The sequence below is a fragment of the Onychomys torridus genome, chromosome 4 (assembly GCF_903995425.1).
Source record: "Onychomys torridus chromosome 4, mOncTor1.1, whole genome shotgun sequence".
NCBI classification, from domain to species: domain Eukaryota; kingdom Metazoa; phylum Chordata; class Mammalia; order Rodentia; family Cricetidae; genus Onychomys; species Onychomys torridus.
Genome location: NC_050446.1, coordinates 93995049 through 94017112, shown reverse-complemented (window position 1 = coordinate 94017112; position 22064 = coordinate 93995049). Strand labels below are relative to the sequence as shown.

The 22064-nt window shown below is 50.6% G+C and overlaps 1 protein-coding gene across 2 annotated transcripts; it reads left to right on the top strand.

Annotated features, from left to right (window-relative positions):
- The first annotated feature begins 1004 nt into the window (after positions 1-1004).
- On the top strand, positions 1005-21998 carry Rpap1 (RNA polymerase II associated protein 1). Of its 2 annotated transcripts, none has more exons than XM_036184668.1 (25): positions 1005-1123; positions 3615-3870; positions 4343-4491; positions 4743-4832; positions 7307-7427; positions 8829-9050; positions 10687-10848; positions 12321-12436; positions 12637-12735; positions 13637-13738; positions 13914-14081; positions 14318-14500; positions 14620-14754; positions 15039-15209; positions 15840-15997; positions 16404-16562; positions 16690-16891; positions 17324-17433; positions 17629-17827; positions 17998-18150; positions 18343-18485; positions 19207-19963; positions 21038-21214; positions 21347-21406; positions 21520-21998. In XM_036184668.1, exons 2-25 carry the CDS (start codon positions 3621-3623, stop codon positions 21667-21669), a joined length of 4236 nt encoding a protein of 1411 aa, XP_036040561.1. In that variant the 5' UTR covers positions 1005-1123; positions 3615-3620; the 3' UTR covers positions 21670-21998. The 2 variants fall into 2 exon arrangements, with proteins under 2 accessions (XP_036040561.1, XP_036040560.1); XM_036184667.1 differs by having other exon boundaries at positions 1005-1343.
- Positions 21999-22064: the final 66 nt, after the last annotated feature.

Genomic DNA, 22064 nt, shown 5'->3' with positions numbered 1-22064 from the left:
ACCGCTCATCTTAAAAGGAATTAAATAAATCTAAAAAATAAAATACAGGGTCTCAAAACCAGGTGGTGGTAACTCATGTCTTTAATCCCAGCATTGTAGAGGCAGAGGCAGGTGGATGTTCTACAGTGAGTTCCAGAACAGCCAAGGCTACCCAGAGAAACTCTGTCTCAAAAAACCAAAAAGATAAAATAAAAACAACAACAACAACACACACAGGGTCACACTTTGTAGCCCAGGCAGACTTTGAATCTGTCATCCTCCAATATAAATTCCCCAGGTACTGGGCATTACACAAACCTTCCATGTCACAAGGCTGAAAGAACTTCACTCATGAAAAGGTAACCAGTAATTGTTGCAGTCTGCTATGTAAGTGATCAGTGCGGTGGTTAGATTTCAGACCATCCAAGTTCAGTTCAGTGAGCAGACCTAATGAGTAAAGGTTTTACTGTTGACCCTGGCTAGACCTTAAAGGGGAAAGACTTTTTGGGAGGTCGTGGCAGGTAAAAAGGGTTGAATTTCCAAGAAGGGGGACGGGCATGAACAAAAAGGTAAGATGCTTAGGAAGCCAGTAACCTTGATGACAAGGTCCTTTTCTTTCCGGTCTTCTCTCCAAAACTTCTCTCTGGGAGTGTGGCATTCTTTGTGTTCCTCTCACGGTTACCTTCCGGCTGTGAACACACTAGGGAGGTCACTTAGCATAAGTGCCAGCTTTTGTATGCTGACTGCTAGCACCGGTGCTGGAATATAGGATGCAGTTTAAGCACGGTAGTGAGTGCAGAAGGACATCGGTGCCAGCATTTGCCTCTGCCTGCGGTGCTGTGTGTGTGGAAGGGCCTGGGTGCAGTACACCAAACGCGCGTGTTCCAAGTGTCTGTACAGAGATTAGATGCCGCAGGCTTTGCTGTTTGGGGCTCAGGTTCAACGCGGGACAGGGAGCCTTAGAGTGCTCATGGCCAGGCCAGAAGCCGCAGCCCAGACAGCTCGGCGGAAGCTGAACTCTAGCAGCGGCGGAAGTGCGGCCCCGCTCGGGCAAGATGGCGGCGCCCAGGGGTTCGTCGTTCGAGTAGGTGGCTGGCTGCAGAGACCCGCTTCAAGTGGCTCAGGCGGAGAACCCAGGAGCAAGGTGTCCGATTATTTGTCATAACCTGCTTGGGAGTCTTTGCACAACAGTGGCTGAGACCCCCACGTTACATAGATCCGGGGCACAGCCCTTCATTTTCGGTGGCTGACGGGTGTGACCCAAGATGCTTAGCTAGAGTCTTAGGCGCAGTCTCCGGACAGGTTGTGTCGTCAAAGTAAAGGCTGCGGTGTAAGAAGCAATTCGAAAACCCAGTAAATCCATGGTTAGTTTTCCTTCGCTTCCGAGTTAATTTGTAGGAACTGTCCTTATTGTGATTCAGGGTGTAACTTGTAGCACAAATTGATTTTACACAAATCTTTCCTGGAGATTGTGGGGGAGTATATTTGCTTCTTTCCGTAGCACGGAACTAGCTACTTTCATTCACTGGGGTTTATATAACAGGTACTGTGGTGGGCGCGTTTCGTGCAATAATCTTTTGCTGTTGTTTTGAAAGGTTTCATTTATCCTAGGCTGACCTGAAACTCCTGATCCTCCTGCCTCCACTTCGCAAATGCTAGGATTACCGGTGTCCCAGCCCTGTGCATTTTACAGTTGAAACTGAATTTGGAATAGCTTAAATAATTTGCCTAATTTTACTCTAGTAAGTAGTGGAGCTGGTATTTGATTTCTGACTTTCTGATTTCTAACACTACTGCTAAATTACCCACACAGCCGTGTGTGTGTGTGTGTGTGTGTGTGTGTGTGTGTGTGTGTGTTTACTGCGCAATGAAACCAAGGCCTTACGCATACTAGCCAAGCACTATGCTACTGACCTAAACCTAAAACACACACACACACACACACACACACACACACACACACACACACACACACAGTATCTCCTAGCCTAGTAGCCTAGTCTAGTTCTTTTTTTTTTCCTGAGATGATCTCACACTGTCATCCAGGTAGGCCTAGAGCTAACTGTGTAGACTTGGAGAGCTGAGATTATAGCTGTGAACATTTATAGACTTTTGTACACCACTCAGCCCAGAGAATACTCAAAAAGATTTTTTAGGGGTAATATTATTTGGTTTTGTTTTTTATTTTTTGGGACAAGGTCTTGTTATATTATCGAAAAAAATGTCTTAAAACTCTCAATCCTGCTTTAACCTTCTGAGTGCTGGGGTTACAGGCACAGCCAATCACAGATGACTTTTGGTACTGTTCCTTAAGTTACACACTCATGTGATTGTTTTGACATTTCTGTCCCCTTTAGCCCTTGTGTTAGGGATGTTTTCTATACTGGCCTCATAACTATAGTTATCACATCTGATCCTGCATAGCATTCGGACGAAGAGTAAGGGAATACATTATTGTTCGGCACTGTTAGGATTCTGATCTACCTGGCTAGTATCTGCTTGCTTCTTATTGCCCTTACCGTTAGAAAATGGCTAGCGTACTGGGTTCTCCCATGTGCCGTATTTTTACACTTATGTTTTATTACATTATCTCTTTAATGTATTTTGTGGCAGTAGGCACACATGCCAGTGTGCTTGTGGAGATTGGGGAACAGCGTGCAGGAGTTGGTTCTTTCTTTTGACTACGTGGGCTAGAGATTGAATTCAGGTTGCCAGATTTGGCAGCAAGTGTCTTTCTTTGTTTGTTGAGTCATTGAGCCCTTTGGTGATTTCTTTGTTTATTTTCTTTGACAAGATCTCTCTATGTAGACCAAACTAACCTCAAATTCACAGAACTCCCCCAGCCTTTGCCTCCCTGAAGGCACATGCCACCACACGTGCAAATTTATCTTTTTTTTTTTGGGGGGGGGGGGGTTTGAGACAGGGTTTCTTTGTGTAGCGTTCCTGGAACTTGGTAGCCCAGGCTGGCCTTGAACTCACAGAGATCCGCCTGGCTCTGCTGGGATTAAGTGCTGGGATTAAAGGCGTGCTCCACCACCGCCTTGCTGTGAATTTATCTTTTTAAAGCGTGCAGTTCAGTGGCTTTTTAGTACATATATAAGATTGCTACCAATATCATCTAATTTGAGAATATTTTGAGAATTTTGTCACCCACAAATTGTAAATAACCTAAATTGGCTATATATCCTTTTTGGTTGTTGTTTTGGGTTTTTTTGAGACAGGGTCTTACTGTGTAGTCTTGGCTGTCCTAGAACTCACTCTGTAGACCAGGATGGCCTCAAACTCACAGAAATCTACCTACCTCTTCCTCCCAAGTGCTGGAATTAAAGCGGTACACCACCACCTCCACTCTTGTTTGTTTTTTGGTGCAGGGTTTCATGTATCTCAGGCTGGCTTTTGAACTTACTGTATATGCAAGGATAACCTTGAACTCTTTACCCTCTTGGCTTCACTCCGAAGTGCTGGGGTTCCAGGTGTGTGCTACCACCCTTGCCTTGCCTATAATTTTACTAGATTGTTGGCCAGGGCGTGCTGATGGAGAAGGAAATAGTGATGAGGAGTGAGTTCACACGAGCTCATGAAAATGGAAGGTGGCCTGTACTCAGTTATGAAGGCTGCTGTTTTATTGCTTTCAGGGGTGAATGAGAGTGAGTCTCCACCCCAAGAAAGCAGTGCTGAAGGAGTCACACAAAGGGCAGAGCTTGAGCGCCATGATGCTGTCCAGACCGAAGCCTGGCGAGTCGGAGGTGGACCTACTGCGCTTCCAGAGTCAGTTCCTCAAGGCTGGCACAGCTCCAGCAGTGCAGCTGGTGAAAGGAAGCCGGAGACGTGGCGATGCACATCCACAGCAGCTTCCACTCCAGGACCCTCGGGATGTGGTGACACTGGACAGTGAGTACCTGCAGGCATGGGCATGAGGAGAGAGGGCTCAGCCTGAAGGGCCCGCCTTTATCCTGAGGTGGCTGAATTCTGCTCCAGCTGTAACCTCTGTTGCTGAAATTTTGTTTTATTTTTGTTTTTTAGTATTCTGTTTTGTTGGTGAGAACGGGTATCTCTGGGATTCTAGCTTATTTGGAGCTCAGTATTTAGCACAGACTGGCTTTGAACTTGCGGCAGTCTTCTGCCTAAGGTTGCAAATACTGGGAGACCAGCTGTGCACCACCACATGCAGCTCTGCAGCTCTGCAGCTCCATGATATAGATGAAGAAACTGAGGTTCAGAGAGGTTAATGTCATACCCAGGATAGCACAGCTCGAGCCAGGCAGGGCCCGGAGCAGCTGGCCTGTTATTTGCAGCTGCCCCCAACCCAGATGCCTTCTTAGGAGAGTGTGAATATACTTAACATCTGGGTTCTCTCTTTCAGATCTCCCGGATTTGCCCCCAGCTCTGGTGCCTGCTCCTGCAAAGAGAGCTAGAGCCAGCCCTGGCCACCCCCTGCCACACGATGAAGACCCTGAGGAGAGGCTGAATAGGCATGACCAGCACATCACCGCTGTCTTGTCTAAAATTATTGTACGTGTTAGCCCAGCTTGGTGGGCAGGGCATCCCGTTTGGGGAAGAGAGGGTTTGTGAGCAGAGAGTGCTGCAGAGAGGTAGGACTTGTCCACTCTGCAGTCCAGCTAGGGCTAGGTTAAAACCACCTAGAGCAGATCCAACGTAGGTAGGTTCCTGAACCCCCAGAATGAGGGTCCTGGGGCCAGTGGAATAGGGTTCAGCCTGGAGAAACCTGTGTGTCTTCATTCCTTTGTGTTTTGTTGCCACAGGAACGAGATACAAGTTCAGTCGCTGTGACTCTGCCCGTGCCCAGTGGTGTAGCTTTCCCCCCTGTGTTCCATCGCACCCAGGAGAGACAGGTGAGCAGGGGCACCTTAGGTGGGTCCTAGTTAGGGTTTCTATTGCTGCAGCAGAACACCATGATCAAAGCAGCCTGGGGATGAAAGGGTTTATTTCAATTACATTTCCATATCATAGTTCATCAGTGAAGGAAGTCAGGATAGGAACTTAAATAGGGCAGGAACCTGGATGCAGAAGCCATGGAGGAGTGCTGCTTACTGGCTTGCTCCTTATGTCTTGCTCAGTTTGCTTTCTTATAGATCCCAAGTCCACCAGCCCAGGGATGACACTACCCACAATGGGCTGGGCCATCCCCTATTAGTCGCTGATTAAAAAAATACCCTACAGACAGATTTTTTATTTTATTTATTTTATTTTTTTTAAGATTTCTTTAACTAATGTGCACTGGTGTTTTCCCTGTATATATTCTGTGTGAGGGTGTCAGATCCTCTGGAACTGGAGTTACAGACAGTTGTGAGCTGCCATGTCGGTGCTGGAAATTGAACCTGGGTTCTCTGAAAGAGCAGCCAGTGCTCTTAACCCTGCACCATCTCTCCCGCCCCCTACAGATGGATTTTATGGAGGCATTTTCTCAATTGAGGTTCCTTCCTTTCAGATGGCTCTAGCTTGTGTCCCTTGGCATAATACTACCCAGCACAGGTGATGCCTAGAGAGTGAGTGAGTCTCAGGATAAATCTTCTGTAGGTATTTGGGAAAGCTCTTTTTTATTTTTAAACTAAGCTGGATGTGGTGGTGCACACCTTTGGTCCCAGCATTCCGGAGGCAGAGGCAGCTAGCTGGGTGTCTGTAAGTTGGAGGCCAGCCTGATCTATAGAGTATGTTTTAGGACAGCCAGAGCTACACAGAGAAACACTGTCTCAAAAAAAAATTTTTTTTAACTGTATGTATGGGTAGGTATGTGCACACAAGTGCTGGTGCCCACAGGAGTGAGTTATAAGCTTTTTTTTTTTTTTTTTTTTTTTGCCAGAGATGAGGACTAAACCCAGGCCTTGCGCTTGCTAAATCTACCACTGAGCTAAATCCCCACCCCTGAGTTATAAGCTCTTATAAGCTGCCTGAGGAGGGTGCTGGGGATTGAACTTGAGTCTTCTGGAAGAATGGCCAGTGCTCTTAACTGCAGAGCCATCTCCAATCCTCTTAAAAATTTCACTTTCATCTGTATGAGTGTTTTGCCGGCATGCATGTATGTAAGTACACCACATTCAAGGCTGGTGCCCATGGAGATCAGAAGAGGGTTTTGAACCCATGGAACTGAAGTTAATGGATGGTTGTGAGCCACTTTGTGGGTGCTGGACTCAAGTCCTCTACAAGAGCAGCAAGTGCTGCTAACCACTGAGCCATCTGTTCAGCCACACCCCACTTTCTCTCTCTCTCTCTCTCTTTTTTTGGAGACAGTTTCAATAGGAGGCTGGCCTCAGACTCACAGGAATTTTTTTTTCCCTCAGCCTTCCTAAGTGTTGGAATTACATTGTTTCTTTTGCAGTGCTGGGAACTGAACACAGTGTACTTCCTGCTGCTGGGCAGGTGGTGCACCCCATCTCTATCCACCATCTAAGCCCTTCTTTCTTTCTTCTTTTGTTGGCGTTTGTATGTGTGAACTCTGGAGGTCAGAGGACCACCTCCGGTGTCTTTCCCTGCCTTCTAATCTTCGATGTTCACTGCTTTGCATGTCAGACTAGACGGCCTTTGGGTTTTGTTTTGTGTTTTGAGACAGGGTCTCTATGTAGTCTTGGCTGACCTGGAACTCAATGGATAGACCAGACTGGCCTTGAACTCACAGAACTCACAGAGCTCCTCCTGCCTCTGCCTCCCAAGTACCGGGATTAAAGATGTTCACTGCCATACCCAGCCTTAGATGGCCTTTGAGTTTCCAGGGATTCCTTTGTCTCTATCTCTCATCTTGCTTTAGAAGTGCTGGGATTACAGATATGTGCTAATTGTGCCCAGTTTTACATGGGCTATGGGGAGTTCAAACTCAGATCTTCCTGCTTACAGAGCAGATACTTGTGTGTGTGTGTGTGTGTGTGTGTGTGTGTGTGTGTGTGTGTGTGTGTTGTGTGTTTGTATGTGTGCTCACAAGTGTGTTCATGCCTGGGCATGGACATCAGAAGAAAACTTGTAGGGGTCAGTTATGACCTTCCACGCTGTGGGTCCCTGGATCCAGCCCATGTGGTCAGGCTTCAGGTCCCCTTCCCAACTTAGCCACCTTGCTGTTCTTCTTTTTTCTTTTGACACAAGGTCTCATTTCTCAGTTTGGCTTCAGACTTGCTATGTAGCAGAGGATGTCTTGAACTCCTGTTCTTGCTACCTGTACCTCCGGAGTGCTGGGTTTTAGATGTGTACCACCGTATCCCAGAAGTTCTGCTTTCTCTGCGAAAGTTTCTTTCCTCTTTGTTTCAGAGCCTTGGTTTAGCAGCTAAGGAAGAGCAGGTAATTAATATCAACAGCTTAGGTTTTTCTCTTTGCCTTGCAGGGGAAATCAGCAGGATCGGGTAAGAGGAGCATCTTTGCCCAAGAGATTGCTTCCAGGAGGGTGACTGAAAACAGGGTCCCAGCAGCTGGGGAAGCTGTCCCCAGCCTAGAACCACCAGAGGGTGAGTACTGCTGAAATGCTTGCATTTAGTCTTTGTTTGTTTTTGGTTTTTCAAGACAAGGTTTCTCTGTAGCTTTGGAGCCTGTCCTGGACTAGCTCTGTAGACCAGGCTGGCCTCGAACTCACAGAGATCCACCTGCCTCTGCCTCCCGAGTGCTGGGATTACAGGCGTGCGCCACCACCGCCCAGCTGCATTTAGTCTTTTTTGTCCCTTATAAATATACTTTCTATTTCTGGCTGTGGTATGATGGGGTAGAGACAGGTCTGATGGATCCCAGTCTGGCCTGAGCTCACCTGTAATGGAGGATGACTTTAAAATTGTACTCCTCCTGTTTCCTATGGCCACCATGCCCAGTTTATACGGTTTGAGGGTCAAACCCAGGACTTCATGTATCAGTAAGGATGTGCATGTTAGCAACAGACCCTCAGCCTCTCAGATGTACGTTTATTTATTTGTTCTTTTTTTTCCTTCTATCTATTCTTGCAGAGGTCCAGGTTCGGTTCTGAGCACCTACATGGTGACTAACCACTATCCATAACTCCAGTTCTAGACTAAATACGTCTTAAAAAAACCAATTATTTTTATTAGGTATTTTGTTGTTGATGGGGTTTTTTGTTGTTTTTGGATTTTTGTTTGTTTGTTTTAGTTTTTCTTTGAGTAAGCCTGGTTATCCTAGAACTTACTTTGTAGACCAGGCTGCCTTGTAATTCACTAAGATCTGCTTGCTTCTGCCTCTCCAGTACTGGGATTAAAAGCATGTGCCACCACCCCTGGCAAGACTTTTTTTTTTTAAATAAAGAAAGAATAACTAACAGCTGGGTGTGGTGGCCCATACCTTTAGTCCCAACACTCAGGAGGCAGAGGCAGGTGGATCTCTGAGATTGAGGCCAGCCTGGCCTACAACTCCTTCAAGCATACTTTTAATTGATTTCATATAGAAACTACTCAGGGAGGGTGAGTAATTAATTCTGCCTCTAATCCTTGATTAAGTATTAAAAACCCAGGCACTGGGGCTGGAGAGATGGCTCAGTGGTAAAGCGTGAGTATTGGGGGCGCGAATTAGAAGTGTCTGGTAGAGACTGTAAAAGCTATTGACCACGTTCTCATTAATGGTGTGAATTCCTAGTGAAAGAGCCTGAGGTAAACCGGTGGTAGATGGCTACGTCAGGATCTGGTGGTTCAGTGGGAAGTCTTTCCATATAAGTCTTTATGAAGAATGAATGAGAAGCTAGCACCTTGCCTCCCCAGAAGGCCTGGACTGCTGTGTGGTTTCCAGTCTGTGTCCAGGAAAGTCCCAGGGCCATCACTGGTCTCTGGGACTAGCTGCCTTCCTGAAGAGACCAGAGGGTCAGGTAGCACCTGGAGGGCAGAGTAATAAAACTGATTGTACACTTTTCTCAGGTGCTGTGCCCTCTGAGCCACCCCCCTCCAGGGACAAAGGCAGCCAGTTTCCAGGGGGCAGCCATGACTTCCACAGATCGAATCTGGTCACAGGGAAGGGGCTGAGGAGCCAGGCGGCTGAGCAGGAAGTCCAGACCATCCACGAAGAGAATGTGGCAAGACTTCAGGCCATGGATCCTGAGGAGATCCTGAAGGAGCAGCAGCAGTTACTGGCTCAACTTGGTATGGGTGCTAGTTTTCTCGCAGGGGCCAAGCTAAGGAAAAGCTGTCACTTGTTGGGGAAGGCCTACTGTGAGGGCCAGGCACTTCGCTGTGTGTTTGCTTGTTTATTTTGGTAGTTGGAATTGTACCCTGGTCCTTACACATTCTAGGCAAATGCCATCCCACTGAACTGTACCTACAGCCCCTAGAAGTTGAGGGAAGCAGTGAGCCCCTAAAGTATGTACAAGTACAGGTCAGACATGTTTCAAGTACTTATTTACTTAGGAGCATTGGAAATTGATGTGCTGTATAATGAATACTTTCGTGCGTTTCTTCTGTTTTGTCCTTGAACTATTCCTCTACCCTGGGAGAGATTTGGTATTAACTTAATTTTACTAATGAAAAAAAAATATCTGGGCAGTGGGACTGCATGCCTTTAATGTCAGCATTCACGAGGCAGAGGCAAGTGGATCTCTGAGTTTGAGGCTAGCCTGGTCTACAGAGTTCCAGGGCAACCCAGGCTACACAGAGAAACCAAAAGCAACCAAGGCTCTGCTGCTCAGGGTGCTATAGGCCTTTAATCCCAGTACTTGTGAGGTGGAGGAAGGAGGACCTGAGTTCATGCCCAGGTACATGGCTAGTTTGAGGCCTAGTCTCTTAGTGATAACCTTCTTCACAAACAGAAAGCTTGAAGCTTATGAGATAGCGCAGTGGGTAATGGTGCTTGCTGAGCAAGCCTGATAACCAGGGTTTGATTCCTGGACCCCCGTAAAGGGGGAAGAGAAAACTGATCCCACTAAGTTGTCCTCTGACCCCCCACGTGTGCACCATGGCACATATAACCTCCCCATATCTCCTGTAACAACTTAAAACAAAAAATTCCTCGAAAGGGGGAAATATGAGACTCAGAAATGTAAGAAATCCTCCACAAGTCACATAGACGTGAGAACTCTAGAAGGATTAATGGGGAGTAGGGAGTGCCACAGTCGAAACCCAGAGTCTTGCACATGCCAAGCAAGGCGCTTTATACATCTGGTCTTGTGGATTGGATTAAGACACAAATACAGGATTAAATCTAAGCTTTAGTGCTTCTGACTGGTCTAACCTCAGCCCCATTACGTGTGACTGTCCTGCCTGTTGTAGGTCATGCTGTGCTTTATTACAGCCATACTTTATCACCTGGTGCAACTACAGGAATACTTCCTGTTGTATATGATAGTGTGGTGTGCCACACCTTTCTCCTAGTCAGTCTTGTTCCCCACTGCATGTGGAGCACTTACGTAATGTGTGTTCAATTTTTAGTAAATGTATGTGCAACCTGACTGAGAAAAAATGAAAGAAATGGGCTCTAGTCACATCCTATAAACCACAGCTACTTCAGACTTCTACCTGGTGGCAAGCAGAGGCTCAGGCATGGGAAGCTGGGCCAAAGGACTGAGCAAGGGCTGTGGGGGATAGTCAGGCCCCAGGGGCTGTACAGGTGTGGGCTGGCAGGGTCATTAAAGAGCCACCGGAGAGTGCAGGGGTCCTGGGCTGTGGGGGGAAGCAGTTTGTCTTGTTCTTGGCACCCAGGGCTGGGAGATTTTAAGCCGCTGTCAGGTGTGCAGGAGCCCGGGAGTACCCACCTTGCTTCTTACTCTCCTCACCTTTACCCTAGACCCCAGCTTGGTGGCCTTCTTGAGATCTCAAGCAGGAACAAAGGCCACCAAGGAGCAGAGCCCAGGAAGTCCCACAGTTCCTGTCACTAAAGAAGAGCCCATCGTGTCAACTTCTGCCAGTGAGTCCAGGAAGGAGGACAAGCCTGAGCCAAGAGCCCCAGGTGTGCAGGAGAGACACCATCTTTTGATGGATAAGAGTGGAGAGGGAAGGCGGGCGGTGATGGTGCTCACCTTTAATCCCAGCACTCGGGAGGCAGAGGCAGGCGCATCTCTGTGAGTTGGAGGCCAGCCTGGTCTACAGAGTTAGTTCTAGGACAGTCAAGGCTACCAAAGAAAGCCTGTCTTGAAAGCCCCCTACCAAAAAAAAAAAAAGAGTAGAGCGCAAAAAGGAGAATAGCCAGGTGCAGTGGCGTACGTCTCTAATTCCAGCACCCTGGAGAGGCAGAGGCAGGGGGATATCTGTGAGTTTGAGACCAGCCTGATGTCTACATATCACGTCCCAGGACAGCCAAGGCTACAAAAGAGGGGAGTGGGCTGAGGAGACAGCTCCGAGAATAAAGGTGTTTGCCACCAAGGCTGACAGCCTGAGGTAGACCCTGGAACCTACATGGTGGATGGAAGAGGAAAGCAACTCCCAAGGGCTGTTCTGTGACTTCCACACACGGTGTAACACACATACTCACCTACCCCCAGACACAAAATAAATAAATGAAAAAAAGTAGACAAAACTGCTTTCTCCTTGGCCTGGCTGTGGGGAAGAGAGACGCTCCTCTGCCCTAGGACGTGGAATGTTGATCTCCATTAGTGCCTGTATATTGGTGCAGAAAGCCCTCCTCTGCGGGGCACGTCTTCCTGCGTACACTTCTGCTTTCTTGTCCTGTCCCCACTACTCCTCCCCACCCCTGAAGGGGCAGCAAGAAGTCCCCCGAGAGGCCGCGACGCAGCCCCCTCCCACCCTCCCGCCCTTGCTGCGGATGCACAGCTCTTCATCCTCTTCCCTCGGTGTTGCAGGGCTGGCAGGGCCAGGCTGAGGGGAGAAGAAGCTGATGCAGGACCACAGACATGCCAGACCAGAAGCAGAGGCCAGTGGGCACACTTATTTCCCAGAAACAAGATTATTCCATTAGGGATTAACAAAAGAGAAAATTGAATTATGACCCGGAACCTCCTCTTCCTGGAGGACTGCTGGACCAGCCAGGCAGGCTGAATGGGAGTGGGGCAGGGGTGAAGAAGCTGAAGGATGGGGGATCCTGGGCCACTGGAGCAGCATAGCTGCCACCCCATCTTTGTCCCTGTCCCTGTCCTGCAGAGTCTGGGACCAGAGTGGACTGCTGTACCTCCCTTGGCCTGTGGTGTCCTGTCTTCCTTTTCTGTTCCTCCTCCTCTTCCTTTTCTCCTCTTTCTCTTTCCAACAAGTCTTTGGGGTCAGCAAGGAGCTGGAGCCAGGACTGGCTGTATCTGCTGTAGTTGAAACATTCATCCAGTTTCCGGGGTTCCAGCCCCCAAGCCGTACCATCTAGCCATAGCTGGGGGTAGAAGCTGCTAGATTCGGTGCACAGGGCCTGTGGCCACGGGGAACCTTGAAGACAGTGTGCTAAGTCCCTTGAGGAACACTGTGCTTCTCTTTCCCTAGCACTGAAGCTGCCCATGACCCCCCACAAAGAGTGGCTCCATATGGACACTGTTGAGCTGGAGAAGCTTCACTGGACCCAGGACCTGCCCCCGCTCCGGCAGCAGCAGACACAGGAGGTGAGGGAGCCAGGTGGGAGGGGGCTGCTGCTCTTCTGTGCCCTCAGCTTCTCTCCTATCTCATGCCTGGCCCTAAGGAAATGAGCCTCATTTCCAGTCAGAGGTAGAGCCCAGACCTTTTGCTAAAATGCCTGAGATTGAGGTGGTTGAGTGTGGAGAAGTTGCTGCTGGGCCAAGCCCCGTCTTTTTCTTTCTCTTAGAGAATGCAGGCCCGATTCAGCCTTCAAGGAGAGCTCCTGGCACCCGATGTGGATCTGCCCACCCATCTGGGCCTGCACCACCATGGAGAAGAGGCAGAGGTAAGGTAGGGGACCCAAAGAAGACTGGGCAGCTCTTGGCAAGTGTTTAACCACTGCAGAAAAGGAGCTGTGGTCTGCCTCTGACCTGTGTGCCCTGTTGCACTCATGGCCCTGCTGTCACTCGGTTTCTTAGGGTCAAAAGCTTTTCCTCCTCTGGCACTTTGCTCTGTTCTGGAACTCAAAGCCAGGCCTTGCATGCTTTCCCTTAGGCCATTCCATCTCTCATGGGGCTGCCATCCTGTTTTCCTCTGGCCTAAGTCAAGCCGCACCTTACCTTGGAACGTCTCCCAACTCTCCTTTGCTCACAAAGTGAGGTCCCAGCTCCTCAGCTTGGCAGGGCAGTCTGCAGGTCCTCCAGCTCTGCCTCCTTCTCTCCTGCTCCCCTCTCTGCTGTGGCTGCCACGTGACAGCCATTTTCACAGCCTAACAGGGCTCGCTCCAAGGAATGTCCGTACCCTTAGTATGTGCTGGGCCATAGAAGCCGTACCCACCCACTGAGAGGAGATTCCTTTTCCACACCTGACTTCTGATGGAAGTTAAACATCAACTACTGGCTGCTCTTTCAGAGATCCTGAGTTCAATTCCCAGCACCCCTGTAGTGGCTCGCAACCATCTGTAACTGTAGTCTCATGGGATCAGATGACCTTTTCTGGTGTACAGATAGATGTACAAGTAGACAAAACACCCATATACATAAAATAAGTCTTTAAGAACAAAAGCAAACATCAGCTACTGTATCCCCGTTTGTTCTATGCTACCATTGCTGTGTGCATGTCCCATATTCTTTATCAGCCTGAGGCTCCAAGGAGAGCAAGGACTAGATATCACTTGCAACCCTCCTGGGTATTTGGGGACACTACACTGTGTCTCGAGTCCTTCTGACTTTTTGTCCCTGCACCAGAGAGCAGGGTACTCTCTCCAGGAGCTGTTCCACCTGACCCGTAGCCAGGTGTCCCAGCAGAGAGCACTGGCATTACACGTATTGTCCCAGATCATCGGCAGGGTAAGTGGACTGCTGGCCTGGTCCTACCTAGTCCCACCCCATCCCTTACCCCTGGTCTTAGACTCTTTCTTTTCACTGTGGGTCAGTCCAGGAATGGGACAAATGCAGGGTCATGGTCAGCAAAGGGCCTGTACCACTTCTGCATTTCATCAGAGTCTCATCCCCCGACCCCAAGGCCCAGGCTGGAGAGTTTGGAGACCGCCTAGTGGGCAGTATCTTGCGCCTCCTCTTGGATGCTGGTTTCCTCTTCCTGCTGCGCTTCTCTCTGGATGACAGGGTAGACGGTGTCATTGCAGCGGCTGTCCGGGCTCTTCGTGCCCTGCTAGTAGCTCCTGGAGATGAGGTATGTCAGGGATGGGAGTGGGTTCAGGTAGCAGGGTTCTGCTCTGCATCCCAGGTATGCCCTCTGCAAGGCTGTGCAGGCAGAATGGAGAATAGGGAGCAGGTGGCAGCCTCTTCTCAGCGCCACAGGAACCTTGCCTCTGCTATTTGTGTGTGTCAGGAGGGAGAATTTTGCTCTACCCTGGAACCATTTCTTGCCTATCCATCTCTTCCCACCTCTTCCCCATCCTCTGCCAGGAGCTCCTTGACAGCACCTTCTCTTGGTATCATGGAGCCTCGGTGTTCCCTCTGATTCCCAGCCAGGAGGACAAAGAGGATGAAGGTGAGGAGGAAGAACCCGCAACAGAAAAGGCAAAGAAGAAGACCCCCGAGGAAGAAAGCCGCCCTCCACCCGACCTGGCCAGACACGATGTCATCAAGGTAGAAGGCAATCTGCATTCTAGTCCTTGACCTAGCGGGCAGGTTTGTTGGGCAGGAGGGGTCATCAAGACCTGCACCTCCACCTCATGTGGCAATGAGTTTCTTTCTCTGAGTCCTAGGGGCTCCTGGCTACCAACCTGCTGCCTCGGCTGCGCTATGTGCTGGAGGTGACCTGCCCGGGACCCTCTGTGGTCCTTGACATCCTGGCTGTGCTTACCCGTGTGGCCCGGCATTCCCTGGAGTCAGCTGTGAGGGTGAGACAGATAGGGCACTGAATGGACAAACAACCCATGGGCTCGTTCTTCTCTATTTTATGGTTTGTTATTGTTATTTTTGTTGCCGTTGTTGTTTTGAGATAGGGTCTCGTTATAGCAAGGGCTGACCTAGGTAGAGCTCATGATACAGCTCAGACAACTTGTGGAAATCCTTCCTTAGCATCCTGGGTACTGAGATTATAGGCGTGAGTCTGTGGTCTGTGCCCAGCTGATGAACTTCATCTTGATCCTCTCTGCCTCCCTTTTCCTCCTGTCTTCTGCAGGTCCTGGAGTGTCCTCGGCTAATAAACACCATAGTTCAAGAGTTCCTGCCTACCAGTTGGTCCCCCATGGGGGTGGGGCCTACTCCCAGTCTATACAAAGTGCCCTGTGCTGCTGCCATGAAACTGCTTAGAGTCCTGGCTTCGGCTGGGAGGAATATTGCTGCCCGGCTGGTAAGCAGGACCCGGGGCAAAAGGTGAAGGGCACAAGACCGGGCCGGTTTGGGCTGGATTAAGCATGATCCATGAATTGATAGCTACTTCACTACACCTTCCTCTTCCTCTCTAGTCCAGTTGCTTAGAAATTCAAGAGAAACCAGCAGCAGGCAGGAGCCTGGGCACCTGGTTCTGTTGTACCTATTCCGGTCTCATAACGTGGGGTGGGGTCTCTGACACAAACCTGGTCCAGGGTTGCTACATGCAGCAGGCACTCATGACCTGTAGCCAAGCAGAAAAGGTACCTAGCAAATGCTGTCTACAAAGAAGGAAAGGGTGCTGGCCAGTAAGATGGCTCAGCAGGTAAAGGCACTTGCTGCCAAGCCTGCGACCTGAGGCCAGTCGGAAGAGGAGAGAAATGACTGGGCACGTTTTGTCTGACTTCCGTATGCATGCTTTGACATGTGAGCACCTGTAGCCCCAAATAAACATGTAAAAAAAGATGAAGGAGGGGGCTGAGGTTCTTCCACTGCCAGAGCCATAGGCCCTGTGGCGTCACAGACTTAGAGAGGGAGCAGCTCGAGCCGTTTCCAAGAGAACCCGGTACTCGGCGGATTATCCTGATACACACCTTCTGCTCACCTCCAGTTGAGCAGCTTTGACTTTAGGGGCCGTCTGTGCCGATTCGCAGCCGAAGCGCCAGGAGAACTGGCCTTGCCTCCCGAGGAGGCAGAGACGCTGAGCACTGAAACCCTGCGTCTCTGGGCCGTGGTCGCTTCCTACGGCCAGGGTGGTGACCTTTACAGGTGAGGAGAGGCAAGAGGTAGGCCTCTGGTAGGGCCCTGCTGTTTGTGCGTTTTGACTTACCTGTGACTTCCTTCAGCTTTGTTCAAGGTCCCAAGGAAGGGAGGCCGGGGGTGGCGAGGGGATTTGTGCTGGCTGATGGCTTGGGAGTCCCTGCTAGGGAAGAGAATGACCTGCAGTCTTCGACAGAAGCATTAGTATATTGGTGAAGTCTGATGCCAGTTCCCTGTTGGGGGCAACCATGAAGGGCTGCAGCCTTGCCGCTTTTCAGGACCCAGCCTTGCACGGTGTCTCCGTCCTGGGGCAACTCCTGACCCTCTGTCACCAGATTGAAGCTCCTGGCAGGGCTGTGCTTTGGGACCTCATCTTGGTCTCTTCATACAGTGAAGGCCAGTTGTTCTTCCCCAGGGAGCTGTACCCAGTGCTCATGCGGGCCTTGCAGACATTGCCTACAGAGCTCACTACCCATCCCCCACAGCCACTGTCCATGCAGCGGATGGCCTCTCTGCTCACTCTGCTTACCCAGCTGACCCTGGCAGCTGGCAGCACACATCCTGAACCCACCAGGTAGGCAGCTCTGTCTGAGCCTGCCAGCAGGCATGCCCAGCAGCAACCCCAGGACAAATGGGAATGCTCCTCTAGAGGGAATTAGGCGGCCAGATCCTTACCTTTGCCCCTTTTGGCACTCTGACAGGGGCTCTGCTGAGGCCTGTGTGTCTGCCACCCCTTCTTCAGTCACCTGGACACAGGTATCTGGACTTCAGCCACTGGTCGAGCCGTGTCTAAAGCAGGCCCTAAAGTTCCTGCCTAGACCTGATGTCTGGAATGCCCTGGGCCCAGTGCCCAGTGCCTGCCTGCTCTTCCTGAGTGCCTATTATGAGGCCTGGAGCCAGCAGGTGAGTGCAGCCTGCCTGCCTTCGCCCGCATCCACCCCACTTCCTCCTGTCTGACTCTTCCCATCCTTCTCTGTTGGCACCGCTCCCTTCATGTGGCTTGGGGTAGACATGTGGAGATGTGGTACTGAGAGTGGAAGGCTGGAACCCAGAGCCTCACACATGCTAGGCAGTTGCTTCTCCTTTTCTCCCTGTCTGTTCCTACCTCTGTTTCCCAGGAACCTTGTTGATGGGACCAGAGACCCCTGAGCAGCGGCTCAGCCTCTGTCTTTTCTTCTCATGTTCCCCGAGATGTTGTGTAGAGCAAGCTCAGGGCTGTCTGTCCTTCAGAAAGGTCAGGCTGTGGCCCTTAGCATGAGGACACTGGTCTAGGTCTACAGGCCTGGAAAATGGGTGCTTTGGCCCATCAGCTCGGGGACCCTCTTGCTCCTCCAGGCGAGCTTGTGCCCAGAGGATTGGCTTCAGGACATGGAGCGCTTGTTGGACGAGTTCTTGCTACCGTTTTTGAATCAGACTTCTCTGGGCCATCTGTGGGATTCCTTGAGGTGTGTTCTGTGTGGGTAGCTGGGGGAATGTGGGGGAGGCACTTCTTCTCCTGGGGGGGCTCCTGGCTCTGATGTGGCCCCTTGAGGGCCTGAAAGAAACCCAGATTTCCACGGGAAGAAGCCTGCTCTGCACAGCCAGGTCCCCACTTGCATTCCCCAGACCGGAATCTCCTCAGCATCTACATTCTCCTCCAGGCACTGCTCCGCGCTCTGCAATCCGCTGTCCTGTGCCCCTGCTCCCGAAGCTCTCCCCAGCCTGGCGTCACTGGGCCGGGCAGGAGGAGGTGGTCCTCCTCTCAGTGTGGCAGGCTCAGCCTCACCCTTCCCATTCCTCACTGCTCTCCTGTCTCTGCTCAACACTCTGGTCCGGATCCACAGGGGGCTTTGTGGACAGGTAAACCTTGGGTGCCTGTTTAGAGGCCAGGTATGGGGCCAAGATAGCAGGGGAGGGGGCCAGAAGAAGGGAGTTCTTATTTTTCTGAGTGGCTGGGAGGGGCAGCAATCCGGGGAGCCCTAGACCACATTAGAGTCAATTTCCAGCTCCGAACAAACTTGTTTCCTCAGCTGGCTGCTGTGTTGGCTACCCCAGGACTCCAGAACTACTTTCTCCAGTGTGTGGCTCCTGGACCTGCACCACAGCTCACACCCTTCTCTGCCTGGGCCCTGCGCCATGAGTACCACCTGCAGTACCTGGTGCTCTCCTTGGCCCAAAAAGTGGTGGGTTCCTGTCTGTGGAGTCAATCCACACTTATCCCTGCCTCTCTGTTGCTGTTTCTGTGGGCCGTGAACTTCCTACTTAGGCCATGGTCCCTGGCTCATGTCCTCATCTTCCTGTCCACTTCCTCACTCTTCTTTGTACGCTCCATGCCGCCCTCCCTGTGCTGACTAATATCCTGTCTTCCTCCCTAGGCACCTCTGCAACCAGAGCCAGCCGCCAGTACTGCCCTCCACCATGCTATGGCCTTGGCCCTGCTGAGCCGGCTGCTGCCTGGCAGTGAATACCTCGCCCAAGAGCTGCTGCTGAACTGTGTGTTCCGGCTGGAGTTCCTGCCGTGAGTCCAGGGGGTTCAGGCATCAGGTGTTTGGCACTTTTGGATACTGCTTAATTTTGTTACCCTAACAGCATCTTGGAGCCAAGAAACCTAGGTTTTAGTTTCTTTCCTTCAGGTATTATAGTTAATTTGTTATTCCCTCAGTAATGTGAAGATGAGGCTATTCATCTTTGTCACACCCAAGAATGATAAGACTTTATAGTATGACAGTGGCTAAAAAATGGTACATAAGCTAGGGATGTCGCTGAACGGTAGAGCGCCTGTGGCATGTGTGAGGGTCTGATTCAAGTGGGGGACTGGGTAAGGTGATGCACACATGTCGTCCCAGCACTTGGGAGGTAGCAGCAAGAAAATCAGGAGTTCAAGGCCAGCCTTGGCTACCTGTCAAGTTCTAGGTCAGCTACACGAGAAAGACACTGTCTCAAAAGTAAATAAATAAATAAACAAGAGCTGGTTGGAACACACCAGAATGAGGCTGTCTCCTAAATAAGTAAGTAAATAGGAGTTGGGTAGAACACGCCTCAGTCCCAGGACAGCTCAAGGTCGAGCACAAGAGTTTAACTAAACTTGCCTCTGTCCCATTTCCTAACTGATAGGCGACACTGTGTGAGGGGCTATCGGGAGCAGAAAGGCACAGGACTAGCCTTGGAAACCCTGGAGAGCTGGTGCAGCTGTCTAGATGGTCTCAGCCCTCAGTTTGGGCTTTTGTGTCCTGTTACAGGGAAAATGCATCAGGTGGTCCAGAAGCAGCTGACTTCTCTGATGGACTGTCCTTAGGGAACAGTGGGGACCCTCAGTTTAGACGAGGGGCTCTCCTAGCTCAAGCTTGCCAGGATCTCCCTAGCATCCGCAGCTGCTACCTGGCCCATTGTTCACCAGCCCGAGCCAGCCTGCTGACCTCCCAAGCCTTATACCGCGGGGAGCTACTGCGAGTCTCAAGCCTGCTACTGCCTGTGCCTAAGGAGCCACTGCTGCCCACCGACTGGCCCTTCCAGCCATTGATACATCTCTACCATCAGGCTTCAGACACTCCCTCTGCGCTTCCTGCTGCTGACTCTGTAGGCATCACCATGAGGGTCCTACAGTGGGTTCTGGTTCTAGAGAGCTGGCGCCCTGAGGCCCTCTGGGCTGTGCCTCCTGCTGCCCGCCTGGCACGGCTCATGTGTGTGTTCCTGGTGGACAGCGAGCTATTCCGAGAGACTCCTATCCAGCATCTAGTGGCAGCCCTTTTAGCACGGCTCTGTCAGCCCCAAGTTCTGCCAAGCCTCAACCTGGACTGCCCACTCCCCGGCCTGACGTCTTTTCCCGACCTCTATGCCAGCTTCTTAGACCACTTTGAGGCCGTCTCTTTTGGGGACCACTTGTTTGGGGCTCTGGTCCTCCTTCCTCTGCAGCGCCGGTTCAGTGTCACCTTGCGCCTCGCCCTCTTTGGGGAGCATGTGGGAGTCCTGCGAGCCCTGGGCCTGCCACTGACTCAGGTATGTGCTCAGCCTTTCAGGGTCTGCCTAGGACCCTGTACTGGACACTTGGGGCAGTCCTGAGCAGTGTGGGGCTTTGGCGGGCCTCGGTTCCTCATTTTACCTCTTGGGGGCTTTGAGGGCATCAGGATGGTAGAGAATAGAAGGGACTCCTTCCCTTCCGTGGTATTCTGTTCCCTGGAATCTGGCAGGCAGAGAGTAGGTATTCATATTAACAAGATTTGGCTTCTGCTTATAAACTCCTACAGTCTAGATGAAGGATATGCTAAGGCCAAAACTGAGACCGTAGTTCTTAATTACTCAGATTTTTGGCTTGTTAAGTCAGAATTCAGGGAATATTTAAGACGATCAGAGTGAACTTCCCATAAGGAAAAGGTGTTATGGGGGAGATAGGTTTGACCTGGTGTGGAAGTTTGCGGAGAGTTTGACTCTTTTGAGAAATTTCTGTGGAGCACTTACTGGAAATAACAAAGTCCTAAAGGGTGGGCAAGCTCACGCTGGGCATGGTGGCGCACGCCTTTAATCCAGCACTCAGGAGGCAGGGGCATGCAGATCTCTGTAGTTCCAGGACAGCCAAGGCTGTTACACAGAGAAACCAAAATAAATAAGTAATGATAAATAAATAATAAAAAAGTTTTAGAGCCAGATGTGGTAGTGTACACCTGTAATCTCAGCACTTGGGAGGCAGAGGCAAGTGGATCTCAGTGAGTTCAAGGCCAGCCTGGTCTACACAAAAATCGAGTTCCAGACAACTAGTAATGTTACAGAGAAATCCTGTCTGGGGAAAACAAACAAACAAAACCACTTAAGAAATCAATGCTGTGTGTGTGTTGGAAATGGAACCCAGGGCTTTCTTTATGCATCCCAGGAAGGTGATCGGGCTCTAAGCCACGTCCCAGCACTGGTCTTTGCTCTTCAGCTTTCATCCATGTACTGAAGAAGGGAAATGTCCTTCTAGGGCCTGCCTGATCTCTGACCTTAGGATTTGGTTACTTGTGACCGGCAGTCACCCAGGGTATCCACGGATGCTTATGCCCACCCTCGCCCTCAGCATATCCTTTCCCTCCATCACAGCTGCCTGTGCCCTTGGAGTGTTACACAGAGCCTGCTGAAGACAGCCTGGCTCTCCTGCAGCTCTACTTCCGGGCCCTGGTTACCGGCGCACTCCGTCCACATTGGTGCCCTGTCCTCTACACTGTAGTTGTGGCTCATGTTAATAGTTTCATCTTCTCTCAAGACCCGAAGAGCTCAGTGAGTCACATCCCAATATTCAGAGGGAGGAGGGAGCTAGTGGGCCAATTGGGGAGGAGGTAAGTGTTAAGCCAGGCCAGTGCTAGGTACCAGTCCTTGGCTAAGTCCCACATCTCCCTCTTACGCTGCTAGGATGAGGTGAAAGCTGCCCGAAGGAGTATGCTTCAGAAAACGTGGCTGTTGACAGATGAGGTAGGATTGTGGGTATTAGGAAGGTGAAAGATACCTGGTGGGGTGGGGTGGGGCTTCAGGAACCAAACCTCAGCAGACTCACCACTCACTTCATGGTTTTCCCCTCTCTTCAGGGTCTGCGGCAGCATCTCCTCCACTATAAGCTTCCCAACTCCAGCCTCCCAGAGGGCTTTGAGTTGTATTCCCAGATACCTCGCCTGAGACAGCAGTACCTTCAGACATTGCCCACAGAAGTGCTCCAGAATGGAGGATTCAAGACGTAGTGCACTAGGCACCAGCTAGAGATGGATATATTCTCCTGGGGCTTGCCAACGGAAGTCTGCTCTTACAGAACAGCATCAGTCCATAAGGGAAAGTCGGGGACTTGCCTTCCTGAGAGCACACTGTTTGAGCCATTTTTAGAACAGAAGGAACTCTTATTACATCCTGATACTGGAGCTGAGGATCTGGTGCTAGGGGTGGAGGGTGACCTAGTTACCCCACTGTGGGCACAGAACAGTCTGAGCCCCTCTCCTCACCCACCTCCAGTCCTTACCAGACATGGCTGTATGATTGCTGTGCTACCTGTTGGAATAAATTCTTTTCTAGTCTAGCCGGTCTGGACTGGTTTTTGTCGTGTTCAGAGTTGGTGGCAAGGGTGGATTATCTCAAGAAGAGA

Coding starts and splice junctions, on each gene's coding strand:
- Rpap1 (XM_036184668.1), top strand. CDS start 3,621: ATGAGAGTGAGTCTCCACCCCAAGAAAGCAGTGCTGAAGGAGTCACAC. Junction 14,501..14,619: donor CCAGACACGATGTCATCAAG/GTAGAAGGCAAT, acceptor TCTGAGTCCTAG/GGGCTCCTGGCTACCAACCT. Junction 15,210..15,839: donor GGAATATTGCTGCCCGGCTG/GTAAGCAGGACC, acceptor GCTCACCTCCAG/TTGAGCAGCTTTGACTTTAG.